The sequence below is a fragment of the Leuciscus leuciscus genome (genome assembly GCF_965113295.1).
Source record: "Leuciscus leuciscus genome assembly, chromosome: 1".
Classification (NCBI taxonomy): Eukaryota; Metazoa; Chordata; class Actinopteri; order Cypriniformes; family Leuciscidae; genus Leuciscus; species Leuciscus leuciscus.
The window spans coordinates 10,116,015-10,137,490 of NC_138725.1; the positions used below are offsets into that span (position 1 = coordinate 10,116,015).

Genomic DNA, 21,476 nt, shown 5'->3' on the forward strand with positions numbered 1-21,476 from the left:
GAGCGCGCACCAAGGCTAAAGCCGATCGCCACCGGTCTAAGCCTCCCGTATACGTCGTTGGTCAAAAAGTGTGGCTTTCTACTAAGAACATTCCTCTCCGCTCCGTCTCTAATAAGCTAGCTCCCAAATTTATTGGCCCATTCACTGTCACCAAGATCATTAGCCCGGTGGCAGTCCGCCTCAAACTCCCTCCAGTGTACAGGAGGATTCATTCCGTCTTCCATGTTTCCAAAATCAAGCCCGTGTTTCGTTCTCAGTTTAATCCGCCCGTCCCGGTTCCCCCCCCGCCGCGTCTCGTAGAAGGGGAACCTACGTATTCGGTTAATCGCATTCTGGACTCAAGGCGGAGGGGACGCGGATTCCAGTACTTGGTGGACTGGGAGGGTTACGGTCCGGAGGAGAGGAGTTGGGTTCCTGCCAGAGACATCCTGGATCACTCTCTTATCGATGATTACAATCGACAGGTAAGGGAGTCTGGGGACGCCAGGAGGCGTTCCTAGGAGAGGGGGTACTGTCACGGTTCATGAATTCACTGGTTTCTTCGTGTCTCGTGTATTTGTTGTTTTGTGTGTGTGGGTGTGTGTGAGTGGGCGTGGCTGCTCGTTCAGTTGATCAGCACTCCACCTGATCTCATTCCCCTCATCAGCTACCATCAATCATCTCTGCTATATAAACTCATCGCACTCTCCTTTCCCTGTCAGATCGTTGGTTTTGGTGTCCTCAGTGTGTTGTCGTCGTCTGCTCTTCCGGTTCCAGTTCCTGTTCCAGTTCCAGATCGTGTCCTGTTCGGTGTTTTCGTGGTGTTCGTCGTGTTGGATGTTCACTTCACTGGATTCACCGTCACCTGTCTTCACCTCCACGCTGACCATCAAGTCCCTGCGCAACCAGCCCACCCGTGTGTTTTTGCTGTGTCTTCTGACCAACAATAAAAGAGTTTTACTTGCATATTGCTTCCGCCCCTGAATTATGATACTGTCGATCATAACATACTTCTTGACAGGCTGGAAAACTGGGTGGGGCTTTCTGGGATAGTCCTAAAATGGTTCAGGTCATACTTAGATGGGAGAGGTTATTATGTGAGTATAGGAGACCATAAGTCTGAGTGGACATCCATGACATGCGGAGTCCCTCAAGGCTCAATTATTGCGCCACTCCTGTTCAACCTGTATATGCTCCCAATGAGCCAAATAATGAGAAATAACCAAATTGCTTACCACAGCTATGCAGACGACACACAGCTGTACTTAGCCCTATCGCCTAATGATTACAGCCCCATTGACTCCTTGTGCCGATGCATTGACGAAGTCAACAGTTGGATGTGTCAAAACTTTCTTCAATTAAACAAAGACAAAACTGAAGTTATTGCGTTTGGAAACAAAGATGAAGTTCTCAAAGTGAACGCATACCTTCACTCTAGGGGTCAAACAACTAAACATCAAGTCAGGAATCTTGGTGTGACACTAGAGTCAGACCTTAGTTTCAGTAGTCATGTCAAAGCAATAACTAAATCAGCATACTATCATCTGAAAAATATTGCAAGCATTTGATGCTTTGTTTCCAGACAAGACTTAGATAAACTTGTGCATGCTTTCATCACCAGCAGGGTGGATTATTGTAATGGACTCCTCACTGGCCTTCCCAAAAAGACCATAAGACAGTTGCAGCTCATACAGAACGCTGCCGCCAGGATTCTGAGCAGAACCAGAAAATATGAACATATCACACCAGTCCTCAGGTCTTTACACTGGCTCCCAGTTAGATTTAGGATTGATTTTAAAATATTATTACTGGTATATAAATCATTCAATGGCCTAGGACCTCAATACATTGCAGATATGCTCACTGAATATAAACCCAACAGATCACTCAGATCATTAGGATCATATCAGCTAGAAATACCAAGGGTTCACTCTAAACATGGCGAGTCCGCTTTTAGCTATTATGCCAGCCGCAGCTGGAACCAGCTTCCAGAAGAGATCAGATGTGCTCCTACAGTGGTCACATTCAAATCCAGACTCAAAACACTTCTGTTTAGCTGTGCATTTACTGAATGAGCACTGTGCCGCTGTTCGTCCGACTGTTTGTACTGTACTGTATTTTATTTTATTTATCTAAACTGTTTTAATTATTCTTATTTCTTTTAATTATTTTAATTTCTCCTATGTCAGCAGGGCATTTAGCCCGAAACTGTAAATGCCCACTCAGAAGGTGTAAAAGAAAGTGATAATATGAAAGTGACGTGTATTAATGTGGGTTTTAAAGTAGAACAGTATTTAAATGACGATATTAAAGTTTTCGTCTGAGAAAGAATGTGAACGCAGTGCTAAAGAAAGTGAAAAGAACGTGTGAGTAAATGAGGGAGAAAAGAAAGTTAAAGGAAAGTTGATAGATGGAAGTCGTAAGAAGATTGAAGGTTAAAAGAAGGTTGAAAGATTTAAGTCTTAAGGGAATCCTTTGAAGGAAAGATCTATAATAATATTCTTTATTTTTTATTTTTTAAAAGTACTGTATTTTATTTTATTTTTCTAAACCGTTTTAATTATTCTTATTTCTTTTCATTATTTTAATTTCTTCTATGTAAAGCACTTTGAATTGCCATTGTGTATGAAATGTGCTATATAAATAAACTTGCCTTGCCTTGCCTTGCCTATAATAGCCTAATTTAGAGATCTTGGAATGAGATGGCTAAAACTGTAGTAGCGTTTAGTCCACTGCCTATAATAGCCTAATTTAGAGATTACTTTTTTTTTAACCGACTACCGACTAGAGAGTAAACTTGAGGCACTCGCAAGAAAATGGATAAGTAGCTACATAATAACATTCACAAATATTACACCATTTAAAAAAATACATAGGCTACTGAGTTACACTAAAACATTCTTTGTCAAAGAATACACTTGTTTGTTCACAGTTTTAACATTCATGTTTCCATTTGTTTAATTTCAAGATCTGAGGTGAATTATATCCATTGTTGCTTTTACAGCTTCAAAGCTGGAGCACTAAATGATATTCAAACTCACATTTCACGCTTTTAACATTAAATAAAGCACATAAACAGTAGCCTACCAGAGATTATCATTGCCACACTTTGTGTTTGATGTTCCAGCGCGACGTCGCAGAAAAATAGAAACCGTTTCTAAATGAGAAATGTCGCGTGTCGCCGTCGCGTCTGGTTAGGACAAAAACTCTGATTAACATGGAAAAGATACCTTTTATCGCGTGTCGCGTCTCGTGTAGTTAGTTAGGACAATTTTAATCGGACAATTTGACCGGAGAGATTTAATTTTGTCGGACATTTAATTTTTTTTCCGCCCAATGTCCGGCAATTACTGGACAACGGAAACCCTGCTCTGCGTATGTCTTAACATAATGTAAAACACTGAATCTATTAAGTCTACTCTCACCCTTCCTAAACTCCCAACACTCTGCTAACAAAGAAATTGAAGGAAGAGCTGACCCAGAGCTTTTAATTTTGACGAAATAATTTAATGCCAATTTTGCACGTCGCAGCCTCAGCGGACCCTCCCCTGCTTCCACCAGCAGCGACAGAATCGGCGTTGTCCCCAGTACATATCCTCAAAGCCCTAGATTGAACCACATCTAACTTACTAAGTGTGGACCTATAGCTGCTGATCCATATGCAAGACACCCATAATCAAAAACTGATCTTATCATAGCTTTATAAATCATCAGCATAAGATTCCTGTCTGCACCCCAAGAGCGTCCCACCAAACACCTCTAAATATTAATAACCTTTCCACATTTATTCACCTTTCTACATACATGTTCTTTATACGTTAGCTTCTCATCTACCCAGACCCCAAGAAACTTGAAGACCTTAACTCTTTCAAGAGATTTCCCATATAACTTAAGACCTAGACTTTCTATATTCCGCTTTCATTTTGTTTCAATTCATTTTGTGACAACATCGCCCTCCTGTGGACATCACAACCATTTTTGGTGACAACTTCCAGTTCGTCACATCTTTCACTGTATGGACAAAAAACACTGAGACATTTCTCCAAAAAAAAAAAACAACAACTAGTGAATAAACAACATTAAAAACTTGAACAGCAGCTTCATTTACATTTATTCAATCAAATCTCAATCAATTGATCACAGAGCCAGTGATATTATTCATACAACATAAAGACAGATTTGTTAGAAAGCTATAGGATACCAGCTAAAGCAGAGGTGAAATGCAGATATTTAGGTCCACAAAATTCAAATCAATATCACTTGCTCTTAAATGACATAAGACAGTTAACCTTAACATGCTAAATTCAATGTAAACCTAAATTAAACATTTTAATAAATTTGTAATCCCACAACAGTTATCCTTTACTTTTTGTTGTTGCTATCCCTACCTAAACTGAGCTGCTCACATGTGTTAAAGACAACAACAACTAAAATTATGTAAATAAAATGATTACTTTAGATTTTAAGTTATATTTATATTATAGACATATTAAGAAGGATATCTGTTGGATATGATGTGTTTGCACTGCTGATCTACAGAAATGTTATGAATCTAAATAAACTTACATTTATCAGATGCTTTCATTCACAACAACTTACAATAGAGGCAACAATATTCATCGTCTACAATGCCAGTTTAAAAAAGAAGCTATATTAGGAACTAATTTGAGTAAAGAACAATCTTCTTTTAAAGTAATAGGCTATTCTTAAATTAAGGGACATTTATTTGAGAACCAAAATGACAATGGATAATACATGTTGTTTTCTGTGAAACTCATAACATGCATAAAACAAAAAATGGCATGGTGTAACGAGCGAGAGTATAACCATCAGAGGATACGCCAACCCGGACAATCACCACACATTTATGAACATTTGGCTAAACGTATCTTTACAAAAGTTCACAATGCTGCTGCAGATGCAATACAATGTAGACAACATTGATTAAATACATGTTCGTCAGGTTAGAAACTGATAATTAATCACCCAAACCCCTTTATCTAAACATATCTGCATAACCGCCGGACTCGCGCGTCCTCCAAGTCTGTAGTTTTTAAGCACTTTTCACTCGTGTTTGTAGTTCTAACCGAATCCTCGGCCAACGCGCGATCTGCACTATGGATTCTGACCGGAAATAGTAGACCATCCGGGTATCTTTGAAACCAACATACTACGATCTGGGATGTACTAATTCTATTTGCTGAGACTATTTAGGGCGGATAGTACAGATTTGAGACGCACCGTCGAGACTTCTGAGGTGAGGAGAGCAGTTCACGGTATTTCTCATATTTACACAACCATCACACACACTTTATACAGTTTGATTAAGCGACAGACTCATTTCTGTATTGTTTTCATCGATCACAGCGATACTTGTGCGTCTTTTCTGGCGTCTTCCTTCTGAAATAAACATTTAGTGCAGCAGCAGCGAGCATGAGGAGAATATGTTGAGTTCATTCAGACCTGAGCGAGTTTGTGTTCGTTTGTGTGATTGTCTCGATGTTTGGAGTGAGAACTGTTACTGAATGTCGAGTCAAGAGGTAAAGTTTGAGATCTGTGAGAGGAATTATGTGAATCGATCTCTTACTTTACGTTGAGCCTATAATGAGCCACGTGAGACATTAAATCAACTCTTAGGCTACATGTTAATAAATGAATAGCGTTTTACTCTTGAACAATATTGCTTTGTGATGCTCTTTACTTTGAAATGTTTTATGATCATTGTTAGTTTCAGCGCATATTATTTTAATGATCTAAGTAGCCTACTTGATTAATGTCAAAATCAAACTAGATTTAGATTAATGTGGACATTATGCTGCTGTAAATTCCCATCAGCTACAAGTGAAGACGAGCATCAGAGCATCAGGAAGAGCTGAAATCTGCAAAGACTGAGTTTATTAAAGAGGACAGTGAGAACATGAGTGATCCAGAACCCTGCAGAATGAAACACACTGAAGATCCTGAAGAACAAAGAGGTTGGTGTTTATTCTTCATTCATTCATGAGTCTGAAGAACATTCATGTTAGAAACATTCAAGCACTTCATCACATTTAGATAAACAGTTCAACTATGAAACGGTACAGAATGTTCTGGGCAGGGCTCCAGACTAACTTTTTTTACTGACAAATTCTTTAATAATAAATAGACAACGTACAGATTTTACAATGTGCAGTTTTATTTTAAAGGAACATGCCGACTTTTTGGGACTTTGGCTTATTCACCGTATTCCCCAGAGTTTGGCTACGTTCACACTGCAGGGCTTAATGCTCAATTCCGATTTTTGCAATAATGCTCGATTTTTTTGCAAGGCCGTTCACATTTCCAATTATATGCGACCTTTTGTGATCTCCTGTGTGAACGTGAAATGACCCAGAAGTGACCCGCATGCGCAGAAGAGTACTCAACGGTCAACGACGTCACTTGTTGTTTGCGGAAGTAGCTAAACTTTAACTGTGATTCTCTCACACACACACACACACACACACACGAGCGCGCGCAGCGACCGTTACACAAGAGCCAGACAGCAGCCGCTGACCTATCTAATATCAGATTCAGCACAAATAAGTTAACATAACGTATATATAATGGGCGTGGGCTTTTTTATTATTTTTTTTTTTATTAACGGGCTCGTCGAGGTCGACCAGTTCGGCAGATTTACCTCAGCTCGACGAATATGCAGTCCGTTTTCAAACCGACGACTACTTCAACGCAGAATTATGACGTTTTTCGCGTATCAATGACGTGCGGGTCGGATACATGCGACCTGGCCGTTCAGACGCATTTCAAAAGATCGGATATGTATCGGATTTGGGACCACATACCCAAGTGGCCTGGGTCGCATTTGAAAAGATCGGATCTGTGTCGTTCAGATTGTCATGAAAAGATCAGATACAGGTCGGAATTGGGTCGTTTCAGCCTGCAGTGTGAACGTAGCCTTAGATAAGTCCATACCCTTCTCATCTCCATGCGTGCCGTAACTCTGTCTGACACTCAAGGTCTTCGGGACCAAATGGTCCGCCATAGGAAATGAATGGGAAATTGGCAAAAATGTGAAAATACAGAGTTTTTTTTGTGCGTACAATATACAAATCAGCCACGATCCAGAAAAAAAGCACACAACAGTGAAGGGGTGAATCTATAAAACATCAAAAGTGCAAAACAGACACACACACACACACACACACACTTTTATACACATACACACTAATAAATTCAGATTACAAAAATCTGTTTAGAATTTTTAAAAATCACAGCTTCATCGGAATGTTACGAAACTTGGTGACTTTTATGGTATTAGGTATGTGAACACACAAATTATATTATATTCATTGGGAAAAAATGGGTCATAATTATTGCATAAATATTAATTATAAATCATAAAATTATCTCAAAACACCAAAAAAGAAAAGAAAAAATATTATAAAAAACAAGTAAAAAAAAAAAAAATTATGATTTTTTTTTATAAATATTATTCCCACCCTCCCGGACCATTTGGTCCCGAAGGTCTTGAGTGTGACTCTGAAATGAAGGACACCAGAGGGTTTTTAAAGGGGGGGGTGAAATGCTATTTCATGCATACTGAGTTTTTGACACTGTTAAAGAGTTGGATTCCCATGCTAAACATGGACAAAGTTTCAAAAATTTAATTGTACGTTTGAAGGAGTATTTCTGTGCCAAAAATTGTCCTTCCGGTTTGTCATAAGTTTCGGAAAGTTTTTTCCGAGTATGGGTCTGTGTCACGTAAGATGGGGCGGAATTTCCTTATATGGGTCCTAAGGGCACTTCTCACTCGTAGACCAGACAGAGAGAGAGAGAGCGAAAGCAGTACTAGGGTTGTGCCGATGGAGTGCGACGCGCTAATCGTAGTCTCTTCTATATTAGTTAACCTAAAAACATTGCAGGGATTTGTATGTAAATTAAATTGAGAATATAACTAATGCAGATATGCTATTTTAAATACTGTAGTCTATGCCAGAGACGTGACGTGCTAGTCTGTGAAAATACCGTGTCAGGCAGGCTACACAAATATTGATCTTGACATTGTTAGACTCTTGTCTTTTTTAAATGTCTTACACTGTACATTTAACTTAAAATATTTAATTTTGTACAAGAAACAGCCCTTATTATTGAATTATTAGTAGCCTATCGTAGTGTCTCAGGAAATATTGCTCATTGTCCCAGCTCTTCTGTACACTGAAGCGGCAGTTTAAAATAAACGCAGACTTCAGGGAACGTCAAATAACTTTTGTCTGGTTAATACTTTTAAAGACAATTTGCCTTGGTCATAATGTCAAAATAATCAAATGAAAGCATGAAGGTGATTCTGATAACGCATTTATTAAAACACAGAAGAACTCAGAACGAAACTCAGGATTTACATTTCACTTAATAATAATTAACAGCACAATTAACTTTGTCGTGCAAAGCATAGCATAGGCCAAAAAATTAATGATGTTATTGAAATATTGTAAAGTGATAATATGAACTTCACAAATGAACATTTAAAAAACAACATGAAAAATCTAAATTGAATAACGGATTGCGAAAAGTGTGTAAAGAAAAATAAGTCTAATATCTTTCGTCATAGACCATGTTTAAAGTTCGATGTTTCTGGCCAGAAATACCAACATATTAACTTTATCTGGTTTTAATAAGCTGCGTATTGGAGTAACTACACTACCCGCTGTGCTGAAGACCCGCTCTGATGGAGTACTGGTAGCACATATGCACAGATATTTCCGTGCTAATCTTGCCAGGAACGGAAACCTTTTTTCGTTCGTTTTCCACCAAGTCAGTGGGTCCTCTTCCCCATCAATGGCCATTTCCTGCAGGTACATGGTCATTTCTGACTCGACCTTTTGCTCATCGGTGAGCATGGCAGCAGTTGCTGTGGCTGTTCTCTTCGCAAGAAGGCTGCCCAAAGACCACTTTTTTTTCTTAGGCGCGGTGGCGGTGGTAGCGCCGGCGCTGGCATCTGGTTCCTCTCCCTCTTCTCCAGCATGTGAGGGACCTGGTGTTGTCATCGTCAGAGCAGTGTCTCTCAAAATCTCTTCCATCATTTCAGTTTTTGTGGAATGAAGTTCGGGAGGTTTCATATGGTCCCCTCGGTACCTGGGGTCAAGCAGTGTTGCTTTGCACATCATCCTCTTGATGGTGTCATCACCATATCTGCCTTCCATCTGCTCTAGGATGACACGCTTCAGGTCGGCTGTCAGTTTGGAATCATCATTTGTCTCCTCCAGCACACCTTCTAAATGGGCCAACATCGGCAGCAGTGAGGACACCGTTACATAATTTTCTCCAGAGAGAATGTCTGTGAAGTCCGCTACTGGTTTCAGCGCGTTGTTCACAGATTCCAGAACACTAATGTCTTGCCATGTCAGCTGGGGGAGTGGGCGGCGGCTTTTGTCTTGGGCAAACACGCGTTTGATGGCTTGCTCCTGCTCCAGCATTCTCTCCACCATTTGTTGTTTTGAGCCCCATCGTGTTGCACAGTCCTGTCAGTAAAGACCCAGTAAATAATAAAATACATAATAAATAATTTAAACAATAATTAGTTCGTTGTTAGATAACCATTTTAAAAATTACCGTGATCAATGAGTGCTCAGGGAGTTTCAATTCCACTTGTGCTTTCTGCAGCTCACGTCGCCTTAGCCAGCTGTGCGAAAACGCAGTGTTGACTGCCCGGCAAACACCGAACGCTCGGTCTGTGCTGGCCCTCTGTTGCGCAAGCGAGTTGTTTATGGCCAGGTTCAAGTTGTGCCCAAAGCAACTTAACCATGGCCATTTCAACTGCCGGATGGCTGCAACAATATTCGCCCCATTGTCGGTAGTTATACAGGCAATTTGTTTCTCCTGTAGTTTCCAGTCATTAATTGCCTCGCGCAGTGCTTCTTCCAAATTATCTGCTGTATGGCTTTCGGGCATGAAGCTAGTTTGTAAGCATTTGGACTGCAGTGTCCACTCCTTATTCACATAATGCACTGTTACTGACATGTAGGGCATCATATTGCAGCTGGACCACATGTCCGTTGTCAGGGCCAAATATTCTACATCACTCAGCTCTTTCTGACCTCGTTGAAAATGTTTGGGATAGCCGTCTTGGAAAAATATTTCCGACCTGGCAGCTCGTATTGTTTATCAAAGGTGTGCAGCATGGCCTTGAACGACGGCTTCTCCACTGTATTGAACGACACCATTTCTTTGGCCAGGAAGCGAGTTACCGCATCTGTCAACTGCCTCCATCTGTCACTGTCGGTTTTATATTTAGTGCTTTTTGCAAAAGCCCCAGTTATCGTCTGCTGACCCTGGCTAGTTTTTTTGCTAGGCCCAGCACGTGCAGGCAAGGTGGCGTATTCTGCTGGATGGCGCACACGCAAGTGGTCATGTAGATTGGTCGTCTGCCCATCTTTTGCGCGGATCACACATGAGCAGATCTTGCACACAACTTCAGTCAGGTCCCTTGGCTGTCCACTCTCATCAGGTCTAAATCCAAAAAATTGCCATATAGGCGAAGTAGTACCCTTTTTAGCAACCAATACCAACGCCATTGTATCCACTCTTCTTAAGTGAAAGGAAGCTACTTTTTTTTTCTTCCTTGCGTGCAACCTATTGAAAAGCCCGGGTGAGTAATTGGTTGGGTTAGTAAAATAACGAAATTATAGTTTTTAAGTAGAAAAAAAAAATTTATGTAAAGAGATGTATTAAATTAAAAAGTGCTTAAAAGTGCACAACTCTTTTTAAGTGGAAGAAAGCTACTTTTTTTTCCCCTCTTCCGTGCAACCTATTGGAAAGCCCGGATGAGTCATTATTTGGGTTAGTAAAATAACGAAATTATAGTTTTTAAGTAGAAAAAAAAATATTTATGTAAAGAGATATATTAAAATAAAAATGCTTAAAAGTGCACAACTCTTCTTAAGTGGAGGAAGGTACGTTTTTTTCCCTGTGCAACCTATTGGAAAGGCCGGATGAGTCATTAGTTGGGTTAGTAAAATAACGAAATTATAGTTTTTAAGTAGAAAAAAAAATATTTATGTAAAGAGATATATTAAAATAAAAATGCTTAAAAGTGCACAACTCTTCTTAAGTGGAAGTGGAATTTAGCCTATTCAGCCTCCCAGGTATATGTTCTTTATGCTATTGTGTAGCTGAATAACTGTTAATGTGTTGCGTTAACATACCGGACACCTATTCAGCCTGTTGTTCTGTGTAGTTGAATAACTTGCCTTTCCAGATTAAATGTCTGTTCTTGGTCTTGGATTTTGTTAAATAAATGCGACTTATAGTCCAGTGCGACTTATATATGTTTTTTTCCTCTTCATGACGCATTTTTTGACTGATGCGACTTATACTCCGAAGCGACTTATAGTCCGGAAAATACGGTAAACTGCTGTCTCTGTGTTGTTGTTGTTAGCTCGGTTAGCCTCCAGACGCTCGTTTTTTTCCGGAAAAACTCGGTACAGCCTATCTGTCTTTTATAAATATAATAAAACTAAAGACTTTTTGGTACTCAAGATTAACAGGAGATTGAGTGAAAATGAGCATTTCACCCCCCCTTTAATTACTATCATTCATAATGCCTTAATATTAATTAAAAGCAAAATGAGTGAAAAAATTGACATTAGGGAGTGAAAATGGCCAATAATCATCCTACTGTTTACAATGGTAATTTAGTGTTTAAATAAGAGTTTTCCTAAATCTTAAAATGTTTAGTTTTAGTGGAATCTTTGAAGGATGAACAAAATGCAGTGTTTCCCCTACCATTATATAAGGGGGGCGCCCGGCCCCCTAACGGCTCCCCCCGCCCCCCTTGAAGGTCAAGTAAATTTGATTTGATTTTCTTTATACAATTTTTACAGATTACAATTTGTTATTTTATTAAAAAAACTAAATAGCCCTTAAGTAATCTGTTATTTATCTTATTTCCACGATGGCATGTCTTTTCTGTCTGTGTTTGCGCGTTTACAATTATCCCAATGAGTGCGCAAGCGCGCACACTCACACACAAACACTTGCGTCAAATACAGATGAGCACTAGCGGACAGAGAGCACGTGGCGGGAAATATGTCGCTGAACTGAAGATGGCAACACTCGCTCTACTGCGAGTAGCAGCCGGAGTAGCTCTCCTGCTCCGCCCGTTTCTCACATATTTCGTTTGCAGTGCGTATGCGGTGAGTATTTTTTTTCCGTAGCCTACCCATGTTAACATAGCTTTCACACTGCACGCGGATGCAGTCCGTCGATGATCGATCCGTTCCAGTTGCGGTGCAGCGATCGTTTCCGCACCGAGTCTATTTTTGCAGTTTATATACTGTCTATGATTTCTGCTGTGCTGCAAACGCTGAATTAAAGTAACAGCGCATGTTTCGTGGTCAAAATGAACACAGATTGACCTGAAAATGTAGTCATTTCACCATAAGTGCGATTAATTAAATAAAATGTAGTAATCTCACCATAAATGTATTTAATTAAATACTACTTTTTTCACTTTAAGACCGGGGTAAAGCAAGGAAAACAATTTACCTCAACAAGGCGACATAATGAACGACACTCGTCTTATTCGTGGAGGTGGAAAAACAAGTTCTTTGTGACATGCAAGATTTATTGTATTCATTTAAATGCAAAAGATTTTAATATAAGTACATGGTTAAATATTTTACCACTTGCTTGAGCAACTTAATATATAATTATATAGAAGTAATGCATTGAATAATACATTGTTTAAATGTGAATGCGCGTTCACAGCAGGGCTGCGTCTGACATGATTATTCTCTCCAATAAATGCATCATAGAAATAAAAACTTCTCACAAAAAAGCCCATTTAAAATTTGTTTGTCATATAAATGTATTAACTAACATTAACGAACAATGAATGAGCAATATATTTGTTAGTATTTCTAAATCTTTTTTTAGTTGTTAGTTAAAAAATAAAACTATTTAAGCTCTGGTCCATTAATATGAACAAATACTTATATAAATTTAACAAAGGTTATTTGCAAAAGTCAATTTAAAAAAGATTAAAATATGTTTATTTAATTTTTTTAAAGAGCAAATCCTGTGTGTTCACCGCTGCGTTCACACTTTAAAACAGTATATTTCCGAGGCGTTGTTTCAAATGCCTCGCACCACCTGCGCCTCGTGTAGAGGCCTACTCGTCGGTGGAGACCGCCACATTCTGTGCGCTTCCTGCCTGGTCCGCGACCACGCCGAGCTGCATTTGCTAAGGGCTGCTGCCCGGAATGTGACGTGATGGATCTTACCACTCTGCGGGCTCGACTCGCCTGCTTCACCGATGACGACCCGCTCCCCGCTCTCCGCTCCCCGCCCCTTTGCTTGAGCCGCGCAAGAAGAAGCGCCGTTCACAAAGGGAGCCTGAGCGAGCTGAGACGAGCGAGCTCACGCCGACCCAGTCCTCGGGTGCCTCGGTCTCTCTCCAGCGGTCTCCCTCGCCAGTCCTGTTTACACAGGTCGACCAGCGACCCTCTCTGTGAGCGGCGGACCTCGTGTCGTTCGGGACTTCGGACGAGGAAGAAGAGGAAAAGGATGACAGCCTTTCCCTCGCGGCTTTGGACTGCGACGACTGGACGGGGTCCGTTTCCGCCCCCCTCCGTCCACACAAGACAGCGTGAGGACCAATATCGACACAGAACTTCTCCGCGTACTCACCAAGGCAGTGGCAGACCTCTCTCACAGCGACCCAGGTCCTGTCTTCATCCAACCCCTAACTATGAGGGCAGAAGCCTGGGAGGCTATCCCCGAAATATCAAAATGGGTGTTGAACATAATAAAACGAGGTTACTCGCTCCAGTTTGCTTGCAGACCTCCACACTTTTGAGCCAAGGTCGAGACAACGGTCGAAAAGGGTTTGGCCCACGTTCTCCGTACCGAAGTGTCAAAACTGTTGGAAAAGGGAGCTGTCGAAACTGTTCCTATATCACAGAGCGAGTCAGGCTTTTACAGACGCTACTTCCTCGTCCCCAAAAAGGATGGCGATCTCAGACACTTGAACAAAGCGCTTATGACGCGTCTGTTCAGGATGTTGACAACCAAACAAATTCTCGCGCATATTGGCCCGGGAGATTGTTTTTTCTCAGTAAATCTGAAAGACGCCTATTTTCACATCCAGATAGCGCCCCATCACAGATCATTCCTGAGGTTTGCATTCGAAGAGCAGGCTTATCAGTACACAGTACTAGCATTCGGCCTGTCTCTAGCGCCCTGTACCTTCATGAAGTGTATGGACGCGGCGCTCTTCCCCTTGAGACAGTGGGGAGTGTTAAACTACCTTGACGATTGGCTCATCGTAGCCCAATCGGTGGAGCTATTAATAACTCACAGAGCCTGGCTCCTCAACCACTTAGAATGCCTGGGCCGCAGGATCAATTTCTCCAAAAGCACACTATCTCCCAGCCGGAACTAGGGCTGGGCGATATATATCACATGACATTGTTAGGCGCATCTCGTCAGTAAAGCCGGTTCCTTGATTAGTAGTAAATCGCCATCACATGCTTTCAGATGGAGCGGCATTCACTACAAAGAGCTGTAGTTAACTGACAAGCTGAGCCATATCGCATTAATTATCGCAGGCGATACGTCAACAACAGGGCAGTGGTGTCGTACATAATCCGCCAGGGTGGTCTCAGGTCACACAACCTGCACAGCATGGCAGAGAATTTTTTTTCTCTGGTCCCAGCACAACCTGTGCTTGCTGAGGGTGACGCATGTGCCAGGCGTTCTGAACCAGGGTGCGGATATGTTATCCAGATGCAATGTTCTTCCAGGGGAATGGTCTCCTCCCCCACAAATGGTTCAGCTGCTGTGGGGATGTCTTCGGCAGGGCGGAGGTCGACCTCTTCGCCTCAGAAGACAACGCTCACTGCCAAATATTTTTTACAAATAACAGGGACGCGCCCATCCACGACTGGCCGAGCCGCCCTCTGTACGCGTTCCGTCCTGTTACGATGTTACCAAAGGTCATCGAAAGGATCAGGGAGTGCAGATGTGCAGTGCTGTTAATAGCCCCCTAGATAAAGCTGCTGAAAATTCCACAGAGGAAAGACCTCACACAGGCGAACGGGAAAATTTCGCACCCACGTCCCGACTTATGAGCCCTTCACGCATGGCCCCTCAACAGGTACCCGGGTATCTCCCGGATAGGGTGCTGCAAACCATTTTGGAAGCTAGAGCGCCCTCAACAAAGGTGCCTGTACGCTCAGAATTAGGCAGTGTTTTCTAGCTGGTGTGCTACACTAAACGTAGACCCTCGTTCATTTTAAGTACCGAGTGTGCTCGCATTTTTACAAGAGCTCCTGGATCACTGTCACACCCCCTCCACACTCAAGTCTATGTGGCAGCCATAACAGCGTTTCACGCACCGGTAGCCGACAAACCACTGGGAAGGAATTCCCTGGATTGCGTCCACCAACAAGTAAATAGGAAATAAGCGAATCAGAACACTGCCAAACCAGCAGTATGTGCGCAAGCGTGAACCACTAGTCTGTCTCACTCTGGATCTGCCACTGCATCACATTTCTCTCTGCGTGGCGTGGCGTGTCCGTTTTTATGTCGGCTCTCATGTTAACTGGTTAGAGCACAATGCCTGCGTGACGCACACACTTCTCGAGCCGCGCCGAAACGCGTGCTAGAAATAGAACCGCAACCGACGCCTATTTTTCACGCGACACGCAAGAGTGTTGGAAGTTTTCAGACAAAATAGAAGGCGCAAATACATATTAATAAATTACATTTTGATGCTTGAAAGTCTCTCGGTTTTTACAAATGCATATATAATTGTAATTAAAAAAATAGGCCTAATTATCGATTTTCAAATATTGCCCCTGTCAATAGGCCTACAGAACGAAATATTCTGTAGCCTATTTTGCCGTCAATACTGCCGACGTTGTCTTTGCTGTATCTGGCTATATTATGTTTAACATCCAAATGTAGATGGTCTGTCGGCGCACAGAGCCATGCAGTCGCAGACAGCACGTGAAGTTCGTGAACACCAAATTCCCTTTTCTTTCTTATCTATTTGTGTTTGAACAGACATGTGCACGAAAAAATAAGCCAGTGTCCGTCTCAACGAGTTTCCCCGTAAACGCAGTCAAAATAAAACGGATGCGTGTCATTACTGGTATTAGATACGTGCATTCGTCTTAAAGGGACAGCACCCAATATACCTGCAGCTGTTTGTGTCACCAAAGTTAATCAAACAACAAAAGAGAAAGAGAAAAAATCACATTTTGTCAAAAGATAAACTGTATTAATACGTAATACAGTTAATTTACCTGAAAAAACATAAAGCACTGCTTTATTTCTCGTGTATTTGTGTTTTATTGTATTTATATATGCTTGCATTTTGTTTATTAGTTTCTATGCAGATGCACTAGGCCTACCCTACACAATTACCCCAATCATCCTAGAATTATTAATTCTTTACAAAAAGAGCTATTCAAATCATCAGGTGAAATTGTTTTCAGGAAGTAGCAGTAAAGCAAGAAGAAGTGCAAGATAGTTTTTCTAAATTTCATTTGACTCTATGTGCCTATAGGGGTGGGTTGGGGATGGTGGCAATGTAGTATCTGAATATTTGCCGCGGGACGAGGGCTTCGATTACCTCTCTCTTTTTTGACCATACATGTGTTTGCACCCTTGCATGGTGCATTATCCTGCTGGAAGTAGCCATCAGAGGATGGGTACGTGGTGGTCATAAAGGGATGGACATGGTCAGAAACAATGCTCAGGCAAGCCGTGGCATTTAAACAATGCCCAATTGGCACTAAGGGGCCTAAAGTGTGCCAAGAAAACATCCCCCACACCATTACACCACCACCACCAGCCTGCACAGTGGTAACAAGGCATGATGGATCCATGTTCTCATTCTGTTTACGCCAAATTCTGACTCTACCATCTGAATGTCTCAACAGAAATCGAGACTCATCAGACCAACCAACATTTTTCCAGTCTTCAACTGTCCAATTTTGGTGAGCTCGTGCAAATTGTAGCCTCTTTTTCCTATTTGTAGTGGAGATGAGTGATACCCGGTGGGGTCTTCTGCTGTTGTAGCCCATCCGCCTCAAGGTTGTGCGTGTTGTGGCTTCACAAATGCTTTGCTGCATACCTCGGTTGTAACGAGTGGTTATTTCAGTCAAAGTTGCTCTTCTATCAGCTTGAATCAGTCGGCCCATTCTCCTCTGACCTCTAGCATCAACAAGGCATTTTCGCCCATAGGACTGCCGCATACTGGATGTTTTTCCCTTTTCACACCATTCTTTGTCAACCCTAGAAATGGTTGTGCGTGAAAATCCCAGTAACTGAGCAGATTGTGAAATACTCAGACCAGCCCGTCTGGCACCAACAACCATGTCACGCTCAAAATTGCTTAATCACCTTTCTTTCCCATTCTGACATTCAGTTTTGAGTTCAGGAGATTGTCTTGACCAGGACCACACCCCTAAATGCATTGACGCAACTGCCATGTGATTGGTTGATTAGATAATTGCATTAATGAGAAATTGAACAGGTGTTCCTAATAATCCTTTAGGTGAGTGTATGGCAGTATTGTATTTTTGAATGCTAATATCATGTTAGATAATTGTGTCATTTACCAAATATATGTAATAGTTATTGCTAAAGAAACATGGGATTTGTGCCTATAATGTTTTAAAAATAATAATTGGAAGATAAATTTTCCTCATTTTTGGAAAGTTTCAAGGACATTTGATCAATTTATAAAAAGACATCAAATTATCATAATATTTTATAACAGTTGTCTACTTTCTACTATTACATCAGGGCTCACTTTCATGTCCTTTCACTTTATATTTCTCTCTTTTAATTATTTTGATGTACTGAAAATGAAATTAAAGGGGGGGTGTTTCATGTATTCAGTTGTTTACAATGTTAAAGAGATGGATTCTCATGCTAAACATGGCCAAAGTTTTAAAAATATATATTTTGGACGAATAACGGAGAATTTCTGTGCCGAAAATCTTACTTCCGGGTTGGTACAAGTTTCGGCTGTTTTTTTTCCGATCGTGGATCTAATGACGTAGACCAGAGTGGAACTCCTTATATGAGCATTTCTCTTGGAAAAGCGCGTCCGCGCACACGTCGACCAGAGGAGAGCGAGACCGCGCACATCAACGCGCTTCAACAGGAAATCATCGGCAGTGCTGCATAGGTTTTATAAACAAGGCCCAGTTCGACGCCGGATTTACAGATCGTCTAATGCTTAAGGATGGAGCAGTCCCAACAATAAAGGTTCACGGTCGTGCGTTTGAACCGCAGGCGGTGAGTAAAACTGCTTCAAATGCCTGTGTGTTGTTAGCTATCGGCGCGTAAGCACAGCAAGTAAACAGTGAACAGCGCTCGTGATTCTTTAGCTCCGCCCACACGGCACGCCTCCAGCCGCTCGTTTTTTTCCGGAAAGACTCGGAACAGCCTATCTTTCTTTTATAAATATAATAAAACTAAAGACTTTTTGGAGATATGAAGGATGCAATACTACTCTATAGGTACTCAAGATTAACATGAGATTGACTGAAACTAAGTGTTTCACCCCCCCTTTAATAATTTTCTCTTTGATTTCAGACCTGATGGAAGTGAAGGAGGAGAGTGAAGAACTGAGTGAAGTGAAGGAGGAGAGTGAAGAACTGAGTGAAGTGAAGGAGGAGAGTGAAGAACTGAGTGAAGTGAAGGAGGAGAGTGAAGAACTGAGTGAAGTGGAGGAGGAGAGTGAAGAACTGAGTGAAGTGGAGGAGGAGAGAGAAGAACTGAGTGAAGTGGAGGAGGAGAGAGAAGAACTGAGTGAAGTGAAGGAGGAGAGTGAAGAACTGAGTGAAGTGGAGGAGGAACATCATGTCAATCCTGAAGGAAAACCATTGAGTCGCTCAAAGACTAAAAATATTTTTTTAAAGAAAAGAGCCAAGAAATCTTTCACCTGCACTCAGTGTGGAAAGAGTTTCACAAGCAAACATAGTCTTGATGTTCACATGAGAGTTCACACTGGAGAGAAGCCGTTCTCATGTGATCAATGTGGAAAGAGTTTCAGTCGATCATCATACCTTAATGTTCACATGAGAGTTCACACCGGAGAAAAGCCGTTCACATGTGATCAATGTGGAAAGAGTTTCACAAACAAACATAATCTTGATGTGCATAGGAGAGTTCACACCGGAGAGAAGCCGTTCTCATGTGATCAGTGCGGCAGAGCATTTATTTGTGCATCAGCCCTGAAGACACACCTGACAGTTCATATGAAGGAGAAGCCACATTCATGTTCTGCGTGTGGAAAGAGTTTTTCACTGCTGAAATCTTTACGTAAACATGAGAAAATACACACTGGTGTGAGAGAGTACATGTGCTTTGAGTGTGAGAAGACTTTTATTACAGCGGACAGTTTAAAACAGCACGAGAGGATTCACACTGGAGAAAAACCTTACAAGTGTGATCAATGTGGGAAGTGTTTCACTAACAAAAAGCAACTTGATGTTCACATGAGGATCCACACGGGAGAGAAGCCGTTCTCATGTGATCAATGTGGGAAGAGATTCTCATGCAAAAGTAGTCTTAATGTTCACATGAGGATCCACACCGGAGAGAAGCCGTTCTCATGTGATCAATGTGGGAAGTGTTTCACTAACAAAAAGCAACTTGATGTTCACATGAGGATCCACACGGGAGAGAAGCCGTTCTCATGTGATCAATGTGGGAAGAGATTCTCATGCAAAAGTAGTCTTAATGTTCACATGAGGATCCACACCGGAGAGAAGCCGTTCTCATGTGATCAATGTGGGAAGAGTTTCACAAACAAACATAATCTTGATGTGCATAGGAGAGTTCACACCAGAGAGAAGCCGTTCTCATGTGATCAGTGCGGCAGAGCATTTATTTGTGCATCAGCCCTGAAGAGACACCTGCCAGTTCATATGAAGGAGAAGCCACATTCATGTTCTGCGTGTGGAAAGAGTTTTTCACTGCTGAAATCTTTACGTAAACATGAGAAAATGCACACTGGTGTGAGAGAGTACATGTGCTTTGAGTGTGAGAAGACTTTTACTACAGGGATAGATTTAAAACGGCACCAGAGAATTCACACTGGAGAAAAACCTTACAAGTGTTCACACTGTGACAAGAGATTCAGTCAGTCAACAAATCTGAAAACACATGAGAGGATCCACACTGGAGAGAAGCTGCGCACGTGTGATCAATGTGGGAAGTGTTTCACTAACAAAAAGCAACTTGATGTTCACATGAGGATCCACACGGGAGAGAAGCCATTCATGTGTGATCAGTGTGAAAAGAGGTTCTCATTCAAAAGTAATCTTAATGTTCACATGAGGATCCACACCGGAGAGAAGCCGTTCTCATGTGATCAATGTGGCAGAACATTTCTTAGTGCATCAGTCCTGAAGAAACACCTGCCAGTTCATACGAAGCCGCATTCATGTTCTGTGTGTGGAAAGAGTTTTTCACTGCTGCAATATTTACACACACATCAGAAAACTCACACTGGTGTAAGAGAGTACATGTGCTTTGAGTGTGAGAAGACTTTTACTACAGCAAACTGTTTAAAACAGCACCAGAAAATTCACACTGGAGAAAAACCTTACAAGTGTTCACACTGTGACAAGAGATTCAGTCGATCAGCAAATCTGAAAACACATGAGAGGATCCACACTGGAGAAAAACCTTACAAGTGTTCACACTGTGACAAGAGAGTCAGTGACTCATCATCTCTGAAAACACATGAGAGGATCCACACTGGAGAAAAACCTTACAAGTGTTCACACTGTGACAAGAGATTCAGTCAGCCATCATCTCTGAAAACACATGAGAGGATCCACACTGGAGAGAAACCACATCACCTCAGTCTGAGATCACGGTAAGTAGTTTATTTTCATGTGCTGAGCAACAAAGTCTCTTCTGTTTAAGTTAGACACACATCACCCTATAGCCAAATCTCTCCTCTCCACCTATAGCCAGTGTGTGGTGAGGACAGGACATTCTGTTGATTGTTTGATATCTATTAACCCTCTGGGGTCTGAGGTGTTTTCTGGCCCTGGAGGTGTTCTGACATGCTCTGACATTTGTGCTTATTTCTGTTACTTGTGACATTTTCATGGCTAAAGTCTGATTACACTGTATTCATGCCCCCGAACCCCCCTAGAAGACCCGAGGTCCACCCACAACAGATTTACCAAAACTCCTGTGAGAAACACTGTTATTGCTGTGCCAATGCAGTTTATAGCTTGTTTTTTGGATTAATCACTGTGGAGTATAGATCTATTGTATTAATAAATGACAATTTTGCACTTATTTCATCTGTTAACTCTCATTCGTTTTTTTATTATTTTTTTTTATTATTATTAAGGACCATGTACAATTTCTAACATAAATGTTGCCATTTGATGCATTGTACCAGAGTTAGCCGCAGGCTAATTTACATCTGCAGTCCATACAAATAACACTCCCCCACCCCCTATACAAAAGAGAAA

The 21,476-nt window shown here is 41.4% G+C and overlaps 1 protein-coding gene across 6 annotated transcripts in view; it reads left to right on the forward strand.

Moving 5' to 3' along the window:
* LOC309487938 (uncharacterized protein) overlaps positions 1-21,476 on the forward strand; it is an 83,438-nt gene that overhangs the window by 41,220 nt on the left and 20,742 nt on the right. For 2 of the 6 annotated variants that reach the window (XR_014201952.1, XM_082155937.1), the window contains exons 1-2: positions 12,472-12,715; positions 12,899-20,863. Coding sequence is in view for 5 of the 6 variants with exons in the window: in XM_082155937.1 (XP_082012063.1) it covers positions 18,510-20,863 (2,354 nt within the window). In the remaining variant the exon portion in view is untranslated. Of the gene's footprint in view, positions 1-5,056; positions 5,955-12,471; positions 12,716-12,898; positions 20,864-21,476 lie in introns of those variants that run through there. The other 4 variants (XM_082155940.1, XM_082155939.1, XM_082155941.1 and 1 more) reach the window with 4 other exon arrangements.